The sequence below is a fragment of the Taudactylus pleione genome, unplaced genomic scaffold, assembly GCF_031769625.1.
Source record: "Taudactylus pleione unplaced genomic scaffold, aTauple2 ptg000313l, whole genome shotgun sequence".
Classification (NCBI taxonomy): Eukaryota; Metazoa; Chordata; class Amphibia; order Anura; family Myobatrachidae; genus Taudactylus; species Taudactylus pleione.
Window position 1 is genome coordinate 3,490,165 of NW_028284714.1, and position 12,446 is coordinate 3,502,610.

Consider the following 12,446-nt stretch of genomic DNA (forward strand, 5'->3'; position numbering starts at 1 on the left):
GGACTAATGTTAAGTCATTTTCTCATAGTTCACTGAGGGGACTCTGGACACCCTATTTGGAACTCTGGTGTTATTCTTGTTGGACACATCGTTGAGAAATTTTTACATTATTGTCTTCACCTCCCTTTCACTTTGTTTATACTCCTCCTGGTATGGGACTGTGTTAAACAAGTAATCGAGGCTTGTCAGCTGTAGTATATAGAGCAGGGGTCTTCAACCTTGGCCCTCCAGCTGCTGTGGAACTACACATCCCAGCATGCACTGCCACCTTTTTGATATAACAGCATGCTAAAATTATGGCAATGCATGCTGGGATGTGTAGTTCCACAGCAGCTGGAGGGCCAAGGTTGAAGACCCCTGATATAGAGGGTGGGGGGAGGGTGGTCTTGGCCTTCACTCATTTTTTTCTTAAAGTGATCACGTTCCAACTAGCAACATTGTTCCAGTGTCTCCCAATGGGATTAGAGAAAAGCATATACAGATGTGTCCTCATACATCTAGTCTCAATAAGCCACACAGTGCGACTTGCCTGGTCCCATGCTACTCTGCTAGCGTTGGGTGTCTTTATTTGCTGACAATGCATATAAGTTGCAATGCGATGCGGCTAGGACGCATGAGCAGACTGTGTGATTAATTTGATATGTGACACTTGTATATCTGTGTACGACTGAGACTGTATATGAAGCACAACAGGACTTGAAAAAAAATAAAGCTGCGACCGCTATATTGTACCACTTTGTATACAGATTCAGAGACTCAGTCACATACAATAAGTGTGTGACTGATTTGTGCAATAAAATAATGTTTTGCATCAAATAAAATAATAAATATTATGACATCAGGATTTTATAGTGAGTATATATGTACATGTAATAGAAGAAATTAGACTTTTTTGCATTAAAAAAAAATAAATTAGGTACAGATCGGCTGTGGTTCATTAGATCAACAGTAAAAAGGTAGAAGATCTAGACTCTAGATAGACACCAAATGGTACATTTAGTCAATAGGTCGAAAGGGACAACAGGTCGACAGGTATGAAAGGTCGACACACAAAAGCTCTACATGGATGTAGATCGACGGGTACAAAATGTTGACAGGGACAAAAGGTCGATATTAGAATGGTCGACACAAAAATGGTTGACACGTGCTCTTTTTGTTTTCTAACCTTAATCATCACCCTAACACTAATGGTGCATACACACGGTCAGATTTTTCCTTCAGATATGAACGATAACGATTTAAAAATCGTTCAGTCGTTCATATCTGAAGGAAAATCGTTCATATCTGACATGCCTGAACGATGGACGATCAACGATGCGCGTTCCCGATGGTCAGATAACGATTCTGACATCTGATGTGTTTGCAGTCAGACTTGGACGATTCCATTCATTTTAATGCAGTCAAAAATCGTTCAATCGTTCAAATCGTTCAAAACTTTGGTAAAATCGTTCAAATCGTTCAAATCGTTTAATCGTTCATCTGACAAATCTGACAAGTCTGACAAATCTGACCGTGTGTATGCTCCATAACTCTCCCCTTGGTTCCTTACCCTAACTGTCCCTCCTAGTGCCCAACCTTAACTGTCGGGGTCCATGCCTAACCCTAGTTGTCTTTCTTAGTGCCTAACCCTAAACCTCTGGTAACTGCCCAACAATAACCAACAAAAAAAAAAAAAAAAAATGCGCCAACCATTTTTGTGTTGACCATTTCAATATCAACCTTTTGACCCTATCGACCTACATCAAAAGTTGACCTTTAGTCACTGTCGACCATCTGGTGTCGACATATTGCTTGTCGACCTTTTTACTGTCGATCTTTCACCCATAACCCATACAGATCTGATATTTAGAAAATGGTGTTTTGCTAAACAGCTTTAAAAATAAATTAAACAGAGAAACAAAAAGACTGGGTGCTAATCAATGAATAGAATATAAAAATTATAGCAGCAAATTCACTCAATGGGCTTGTGTCTGCCCACTACTAATATAGAGATACCACAACAAGACAATGGTGATGCGCTAATAAACAAATAAATAATATACTATGTAGTTCCCGAAATGGCAGAAAAAATTCTCAAGACTCCACCTATATAATATTAATAATCTTTATAAAAATAGACTGGTATAACAGCGTGTGCACTTATATCATACAGAAAGAGTTTTATATATTTATTATTGGATTTTCCACATGTCATTAATTTGACAAGAGACTGCTCCAGGCATCAAAGATCCAGTGATTTATTTCTATTAGAGGCAGTATATTTTATATACAGGTTGAGCTCCCATATCCAAATATTCCGAAATACGGAATATTTTTAGCATGACTGAGAAAGTGAAACCTTTGCTTTCTGATGGTTTAATGTACACAAACTTTGTTTAAAGCACAAATTATTAAAAATATTGTATAAAATAACCTTCAGGCTGTGTGTATAAGGTGTATAGGAAACATAAATGAATTTCATGTATTTAAACCAACTTTTTTTGATGCAGAAAATTATTAAAAATATAGTATAAAATGACCTTCAGGCTGTGTGTATAAGGTGTATATAACACATAAATGCATTCTGTAATTAGATTTGTGTCACATTCCCAAGATATTTCATTATTTTATGCAAATATTCCAAATTACGGAATATTCCGTTATCCAAAATACCTCTGGTCCCAAGCATTTTGGATATGGGAGACTCAACCTGTATTTCAAATATCAGGAGTGCATTGGAGTCTTTTAATATTGGTTAAATGTGATTATTCATAAGTGCAAATGTGATTCTATGTACTGACATATTCCATTTTTATAAAGATTATTAATATTATATAGGTGTTGTCTTGAGAATTTTTTCTGCCAATTCAGGAACTACATACTATATTATTTGTTTATTAGCGCATCACCATTAAAAATAAAATAAACAATTTGCAGCTTGAGTTAATGAATTTCTCTCTGCTACTTACCCCAATGAACGGGATAAACTTCTGATAAGAATCATCCTCCTGGCTGAGAAAGGAAGATAAAGTGTCATGTCTCAGACGTGCTGCAGCATTCTGCTCTCACTAAGGGGCTGATTCTGAGTCGCACGCAAAAGCGCATGTAGCAGCGTTTATTGGCCGTCACCCATCTGCGAGTTTATACAAATGGCCTACAGACTCCTTCTCTTGTGTACATTCATTCAGCGGAATGTGCAAGGACTGCCTATCTTTCAGCAAAATGAGCAGGCTGCATGCTCAAATATCGATTGGTGTGTATTTATACGTCACTATCGGTCGTATCATCGAGACTTGCACCAACCCGTGCAGTTTCTCTGTCGAGTATGGCCTCCTACATGAGCGCTTGAGCACCTGGGAGCGCAGTCACTTGCTCTGACAAGTCCGCGACACATAATAGTCCCACTGAGCAGACCATTGTTGCATGCACTAGTAGCTACCTCCCAGTTACCAGGAACGCCCATCACTTTTCTGCCACCTTTCTGTTACTGTTTGAACCAATTGCAACAGCACCTTCGTGCGTACACACTGTGTAATACATGCACCGTAGGGTGCTCTGACATTTTTGGGCATACACAATTGCAAATAATCACTCAACAACATGAACATCAGGATTGTGTGCAAATTACATGCGACTCGGAATCAGACCCTAAATCCCATCATCCTTTAAGTTTTTTTTTTGTAACAAATCTGAAAAACTGATCTACAAATTATGTACACCAGGTCATTAATTACTGTAGAATCTTTAGTTTACTATATATATATACAAGAGGAATAGAAAAAACTATTCCACTTGAGGGTGCGCGATATCATAGATTAACTAAGACACAGATGTAAAAAATCATTAATATTTAATAATATAATATAAAAGTACCTAGTTCTTGGCTAGGCTTGCATAAAACCATACACCACACAATTCCAATAATACATATATATATATAATTATAATGGAACAATATGAAAGGTCCTTTATCAAATGAGGAATAGAACCTCTTATTACTGACCTTCTGAAGAAACTGCCATTTGAATCAGAGAAACGCGTCAAATACATTTATAGGGACATTGTTTGGACCAGTCCTGACCCCTGGCATATCTGTGGATACTTACCGGATGGTATTCGTGGAGACTCGGCTGCTGGATGCGATTCCCTTTATACATGCTATACGCTAAAAAGATTAAACACCGGAGCCAGCCAGGAGTGTTTGATACAAGACTGTGAGTACGCCCACTATTATTCCATATGGGGCGATACATGACTTATGAATGATAGTAAATATCCATTACTCCTTGGCAAAATACGGCGGGTGTTGCGCTAACAGCGGTGAAGACTGATGTCGGATTGAAAACGGGATACGGCCAGTGAGAGCTCTATTACATCAGAGTAGTTGATACCATTATACCCAACTGCTTTTTGTTTTTTTCCACAAGAAGAAGCCACTTAAGAGGTTCTATTCCTCATTTGATAAAGGACCTTTCATATTTTCTCCATAAATGAATAAGAGATCATCAATTGATATTGGATAGGATATATGAACAATCCTTGCAGCATTGTAGCATTGCTACCTAGAGTGAGATTGTGAAAGAATATGATCGGCTGCTTGCTCTAGTGGTTTCTAGGCACGTTACTGTTTATCAATAGTTAAGTGGGGATAAATCAGGATATTGTTCCATTATAATTATATATATATATATGTATTATTGGAATTGTGTGGTGTATGGTTTTATGCAAGCCTAGCCAAGAACTAGGTACTTTTATATTATATTATTAAATATTAATGATTTTTTACATCTGTGTCTTAGTTAATCTATGATATCGCACACCCTCAAGTTGAATAGTTTTTTCTATTCCTCTTGTATATATATATAATCTCTAACCATTAAGTAGTAACAGATCTACTTTATTGGGGAGCAGCGTACTATAGATTATTATATTATTAACAATCTAACATCATCAGATTAATTTAATAGCGCCTGGAGACTGCGTTTGTGGTTAACTCATTTTTGTTCTAAACTTTAGTTTACTAGTTTTATTATTTGCAGACTAATTCATTAAATTGATCTGCTTTATCTTACCAGATAAAATATTTGTTCTTTCTATTATCAAGCCAAAACTCTGCGACAAATCTATAGTGCACTCTAATTTACTCCTGGTACTTTGGCTACTCACAGTTTATGTTTGCAGGTTAACATGGCTTCTGCAATTGGTAGCTGGTGAGAGTTGCTGGCTCCACCCACGTATTGCATTATTCGACCAATGACATCAAATGTTTCTTTATAGAAACAAAATAAAAAAAATATATATTTAATGGTTTAAGACACTTAAAGTAATGATAAAATGTTAATTTATAACTTATTATATTCTATAATGTAAGCATACCTGTTTTTACAGTAAGAGAGTAAAAATTGTATATTGTATATTTCTATTTAATCATTTAAAAGATTACAGATTTGTTTTGTATAGACAAAATTCTGCACAATACTGTATTTAAAATTGCCCACATAAGGCTGTACTTGTCCTTCTAGGTCTTCTCTGATTACACTGAAGTGCCAAAAGTCATGGGAGAATCGTGTAGAACCCCCTCTAGCCTGGCGAAGTGCAGCACCTCGAGTGGCATCGATTCTACAAGTGGACGGAAGATCTCTGGAGAAATGTTGTCCCATGCCATCTGGATAGCTTCCCACAGCTCCCTAATATTTGTAGGTGCAGGATCTTGGGTGCGAATGCACCTCTCCACCATTTCCCATGCGAGTAAATGCTTGAATGGGTTCAAGCCAGACAAACGTTGTGGCCACACCATTCGTCTGAATACTCCTCAAACCAAATGTGGGCAACTTGGGACCGATTACACGGTGCATTATCCTGCTGGAGTATTTCATCATTGTGAGGTACATGAAGTCCATGAAGGGCTGCAAACGGTCAACAAGCAATCAAGCAAAGTAGCGGATCAATGATGTGTTCAGGCGGACCCAACCTATGCCACGAGAACGCGCCCCACACCATTATGGAACCACCACCTACCTGCACGGTGCCTTGTTGACAACTGGGGTCCATGGCCTCACGGGATCTGCGCCACTGAAACCCTACCATCAGCTCGAAAAAACTGGAACCATGACTCATCAGACCACGGCAGTGGTTGCCAGTCCTCCAATGTCCTATTAGCGATGTCACAAGCTGAGGTGAGGCGCTGTGTCTGGTGTCGTAGTATTAACAGGGGCACTCTGGTGGGTCTTCTGCTCCCATATCCCATAGAATATAGATATGACTTGAGCCAGTATCGCTTGTCAGTTACCACGGACAATTCTGACAAGACGCCGCTGGTCACGATCATTAAGCACACGTGGTCGGCCACTGTGCTGTCCACAGTGGGTGGTAATGCCTTCCATGAGGTATTCCTGGTACACATGTGACACTGAAGATTGAGAAGTAGTGTTGAATGTCCGAACAACTTTGGAAATGGAATGTCCAATCTTCGGGCACCTACTATCATGCAGCGTTCGAACTCTGGTAATTCATGTCGCCGAATTTACCTCTTTACTGACACAAAGCAGCAAGCAGTACCGACGAGATGTAAAAACATCTCGTCTGCCGGAGTGGGGGAGTGAAAACTCCTCCCTCTGGTGATCCCTGCCAGAGCCCACAGCGCATCAGCCTAGAGCTCTCTACTCAACTGGTCTGCTCCACTGGGCATGTGTGAGATCTCGCAAGCATCAGGAGATCTCACGTGCAGCCCGGCAGCCGCCACATCCAGTGACAATACTGTCCCTGCTGTGGTGTTAGGGCAACCACAGCAACCACTGACCGTTCATACATTGCCTGGCACATCGGCTCGCTATCTTGTAGATAGCAGAGCAGATAATAACGGGCGCATACCGTCCGTCATTTACCACCCAACCCCACATTAATACATGGGGGAGAAGCAGTATCAGCGCACATAACGTGCGCTGATACCACTAAACCCCCATATCGCGGAATAATACATCTCCTCCCATGTTCCAAATCCCGGGTCAGACCGGCTGCTTAGGTGTAAAAGGGGTATAAGCCTGAGACCTGAGTCACAGGATTGCTTAACAATTTGGCTACACAACCATCCATCAGTGTGTCCAGGTTGCTAGGTCACATCTGGGTGTTACACAGGTGCTTGGAATTGCTGATAGAAGATAACTGCACACAAAAATTGATAGCGGTCATCTTCTACCTGCATTTATGAACTTGCCAGATAATGAACCAATTTATTGATCAATCAAATCATTATTGGGTCTTTTATTTGATTTTGAGGCATAGGGCTGTGATATTGCCATTTGGTGATAGATTAAGTACTTTGTTACTTTTCCTCATGATGCAAAACAAAGCTCTATTATTACTAATCAGCAGTTATAATTATTTTTTTAAATCACTACAACAGAGGTAATTGCTAACTAGGCATTTTATTTTTGTAAAACATCACTCTACATTTAAAAACATATAACACAAATCATTTGCTGTCATTAATTTTGTTCCTTTATAGGGGTCAATCCTATAAGGTGTGAATTGCTATTTTCACTTTGAATTCGCATAGCAAATTCATTTTTGCAATCCAATTAGCAATTCGCACTGAATCAGTCAGACTGAATTTGCACCTCCCTGAGGGTGAGAGATGGAAAGGAAAATCTTTATTTTAAGGTTAAAATGTGGGGACACAGTGCTGAACCCCGTGGACACCCCCACCCATAATGACTAATTAGGCATTAGCTTAATTAGTCAAATTTACATGTCACCCCAAAGTTAATTACAATAATTTTTTAGTTGAAAAATAATTGTTTTTATAATTTAGTTTTCAATTTTTCAAGGTGCCCTCAAAGTATCCCAAAATCATCCCTTTTCCTACTTTTTTTTTTCATTCAATGTGTTTGAGATTAAATGAAAAAAAGTTAGTTTTTTTTTATCATTTTCTTGCATTTAAAAACCCCCACAAATCAGCCATTTGACACCATTTAAAAACCTACAGTACCTTCCTAATGCCCACAAACAGCCTTCTATACGTTCCTGCTAACAAAATTATCCATTTTGGGGGGTCCAGGATGGTCTCCCCACATTTTCATGCATTTCTCGCAAATCTCATTTGGCAGTCAATTCGCACCCCTCCGCTGCGAGTTGTGCGAATAGGTATTTTTAATTGGATTGGAGAATTCTCGGGAGTGCGCTTCGCTGCGAAGTGTGCGAATTCAAGAAACAAACTCGCTACTTGCCATTCACATCTAATTGGTGCTATAATAGTGTCTGTCCTTTATTATAAAGATCATCAACCAATACAGAAAAATCTTACCTATTACTGGAGCCTCGGATCTATTGAATAGCTCTCGCCAAGAAGCATCAAAGAATAGAGATGCATAACGAGGATCCATGGAAGAAATATATTTACACACAGGATGAGACCCTGAAAAAAGAAATAATTATATCTACCAGATATTTTAATTATATAATTTACTAAAAGTGGAAATGTTAGGCTGCATAATTCTTTCTCTCAGTTGTGAAAGAATATTTTTCCCTGACAATGTAGCCTGATGGTTCTGATATGCTCCTGTAATTGGTACACTACATACATGAAACTATTTTGTAATAGACTGACCCAAAGGGCCTCAATTGGTGCATCTTGGCAAAACCATGCAAGGGTAGTAGACCTTACAAGAACAGGCGTAATCTAAGGGATCAATCCAATTTCCTGCTAATGGTGCGAGTTGCCGTTGCAACGGCATTCAAATGCCGGCAACGGCACCGTATCTCACACCCCTTGCTCAGCCCGAATTTGCACGTGGTATACGCTGTCTATTGGATTGACCCCCAAGATTGAAAAAGAAGCAGAAAAATAACTTCTTTTAACACCAAGATATATACAGTATGTCATTTATTGGCTGATGAAGGCTTTGTAGCCTCAATCATAGGGGCCCATTTATCAACGAGTTTTATCATACGCAACAAGTTTTAAAACTTGTTGCGTATGATAAATGGTGATCCAGCCAATCAGCTCCCAGCTGTCACTTTTCACACAGATGACAGTTAGGAGCTGATTGGCTGGAGCACCATTATCATATTCCTGATAAAAAGGGCCCCATAGTTTGAAGCATAGAATCAGATAACGTGCTAAAGCCAAAAGAGCTAAATTATTATTATTTTATTTTTATTTTGGAATGGTCTCTGGGATTGAAGATCCTTTTTGGACAGAAGATGCAAAGCCATTACTTATATGTATCGCAATCTTTTCCGCTAATCTAGGTCCATGTGAACAGCTGCCATCTTTTTCTTTTCAGCACCTTGATAAAATAGGTAACATAGGAATTAAATAAACCAGATGGACGTTCCAAGGAGCCTTTTTTGAAAATCTGCTTACCACCATAAACATAGTGGAAATCACTGGCACACTGAGTTACCCCCAGCCAATGATTCCCTTCATCCTTCATTTCTTTTAATGCTAAGGGGCTTTTGTGTCTACTGCTGTAGCATCACCCATCTGTATCTTTGTTTATCCTTCACTTAAAAAGCTGAGCTTTTAAAATCAGCTCTAGGACATTTGTAACTTGATTTGGAACTAAAGGCTCATACGCAGTAGACAATATGCTCCATGAGCGATATCGTCTAGTGTTTGGCCTTGAATTCCTGAGCTGTCCCTGACAAACTATTTCAGCATACACACGGAATGATATCGTTAACGATATCGTTCAGTGATGTCATGCAGCCACATCCCCGAATTTGCAGAATCTGACGATATCGTCAGATTGGCCTAAAAGTTTGGGTGATGGAAGATATTGTTAACGATCGTTAACGATATTATGCATACACACTAGATGATCTTGAACAATATGAACAAAAACTATATCGTTATCTTCCATATCGTTCACTTTATCGTCTAGTGTGTATGCCCTTTTAGAATCCTTACGTGATCGAAGTCCATGAAAGTTGCACAAGTTTTCTAGTTCCCATTTGAGAATGGACAGTCTCCGTTGGTACTGCCTGTCTTAGCACACCACAGGAGACATTTGTGTCCCTGGAGACAAACTGTAGAGGTAACTGGACAGTATGTACTAAGACTCGTTCTATTTCGCTAACCACGCCATTAGTTTTGAGTGGAACTGTACAAACTTGGACTGCCTCAAATGTAGACACCATTTTCACAGGACCCCCATGGCTAAATGGACTGAAATCCATTTGAGAGCAAGTAGAGACTCTTGTCTATTGGCAAGAATAGCCTGGTTTGTGTCACAAATCATTTTATGAAAACATCCAGTCAACTAATATGGCATAACAGTTATATCTTTGGCTCTCAAAAGGACCGCCACTGTGACCATGATTCTTTTAAAGAATCTTGGTGCAGTCACTAATTCAAAAATAATGATGTAGAACTGAAAGTGGTGAGGTTAAACTGCAAACCTAAGAAAGCATTGATGCTTCCCAAAATTAGAACCTGCAAGCATGTCTTTTATGTCTGTGGACACCATGAACTTGTTTAGCTCCATGCCTTGATTTATAACCTCATTTGATCTTAAAGGAGTCTACCTAAACATGGACATTAAAATTGGACAGAAAGTAGAATTTGGCTTTTGAACGAGAAAGATCTTTGAATAAAATCCAAACCTCTTTTGGTAACAACTCCCTGAGAAAATTAAAAATTCAACTGCAGTGGACAAAACCTAGTGCCAAGGTGTATAAGTAGCTAAAATGGCACTGGCTGAGCAACTAACTAACTTTTGAGCCCCTCACAAAACCCTAATACCGTCACCTAAAGCTCAGCAGAGTCCCAGTGACAGTATGACCACTAGTCAGTACTACTCTTAGGTCTATGTATGTGGAGGCGATACTTTAAAAAAAATGGCCACCACAGCTCACAATTTAGGCAATAAATATAAAAATATATAATAAAACAATTTTTTTTTTATATATAAATATAAGAAAAAAGCTGCCTGCTCCAGTGTGCACTAGAATACAAACTGGAGACATTCAGGCCAGAGTATATAGAGGGGCACTCATACTGCACTTCTTTCAATTTTTTTCTTAAAATGCCTGTTGATCTAGTGTCCCCCCAATGGATGTTTGATAACTACGAATTGCATCCAGGTGCAAATGTATATCCTTTGGTTGGATTTGCTGCTAACTCTAACAGAAACCCAAAGGGTTATTAGTTGTAAGGGCCACAAATAATTTACAATTTTGTAACAAAGTGTTTTAACTTTTGGATATATGTAAAGAATGGATCACTAGAAGTCTATAAGTGTATGTTTGAAGATAATTTTAATAATTTTTAATAGTACTATAGCTTGAAACAGTGTTGTCTTTTTATTATTGTTGCCTCACCCAGTGGGATTAATAGGAAGCGCAGGTAGCCTAACCAATCAGAAGTTCTTCCTGCTAAGTTTGTGACATACGCTCCAAGCAGGAAACTAAGAAATGTGTGTCCTCCCGTGCACACAACCTTTAGAGGCCGTGGTGGTCCTGGTGCCATGTGATAACTGCAAAACAAAAGCACACATTGCTTCATCGATCACATTACAAGAGTAAAATATTTCCAGGTACTGCTGCATACAAAATGAAAGGATTCTCATACAATTTCAAAATACAGTATATATATGTAGTTATTAGTATAAGTGATCATTCACCATTATGTACCCTTTCACCCAGAAAAGCAAATTCCTGGGTAAAGCATTTGGACCTGGTAATTTGCGGATCAACACGGGTCGTTTTCTGTGTTAAAGTGTCATCCCGGGTCAAAATTCCCAAAACTTCGACCCTGGTTGACAATTTCTCACAGAACAAATACCTGGGTTGCTCCGCAAATTATCGGGTCTAAATGCTTGACCCGGGAAATTGTTTTTCTGTGTGAAGGGGGGTACACGCTGGGACCAGCAATAAAAACCTGTGGATCAAATGCTGGGTTGAAGCCGGATTTTTGAGGTTTTCCAGTGTGAAAGTGGTATAACAGGTAGTGTGGTCATTGATATCCCACTCTATAATAGGAATATGGTCATTAATATACTGAAGAAAAATGCCTGCTTAATAATTATAACCTGGCTGCGAATTAATATTGTTGGTAGCTGACGGGCTCACAATCACACTCAAGTTGATAATAGATTAAGGAGGTCATTCAATTAGCTGCGGTAAATTACCGCCGGCTAATTGATACCACAGGGCTATCCAATTAGCCCTGAAGCCAGGAGTCATGGGGAATTTTTTTCACCTACCTCAGCGGGTCGTAAAAAAATTCCAGATAACTTGTGTGTTAACGGGTGCCGCGACCCTATTTACTCACAAATATGTGAACATTTTAAAAAATTCTGTGCGTTAACGCCCATTGACCCGTGTATATGTCCATTAACATGGTACTTTAATGGGTGTTAACAAGGCTATCGGGCGAACTCGGGAGGCTAATTGAATAACCCCATGTGTTAAAGCCCAAGGCTACATACCGTTATTACCCGTGGTAATTTACTGCGGGTAATTGA

The 12,446-nt window shown here is 39.1% G+C and overlaps 1 protein-coding gene across 1 annotated transcript in view; it reads right to left on the reverse strand.

Moving 5' to 3' along the window:
- The window catches only part of PACS1 (phosphofurin acidic cluster sorting protein 1), a 115,129-nt gene that overhangs the window by 27,173 nt on the left and 75,510 nt on the right, over nt 1-12,446 (reverse strand). Inside the window, exons 16-19 of the mRNA XM_088442519.1 lie at nt 11,302-11,456; nt 8,282-8,392; nt 5,146-5,248; nt 2,949-2,991 (exon numbers count right to left, since the gene is read on the reverse strand). Coding sequence (XP_088298645.1) covers nt 2,949-2,991; nt 5,146-5,248; nt 8,282-8,392; nt 11,302-11,456 — 412 coding nt within the window. The remainder of the gene's footprint in view (nt 1-2,948; nt 2,992-5,145; nt 5,249-8,281; nt 8,393-11,301; nt 11,457-12,446) is intronic.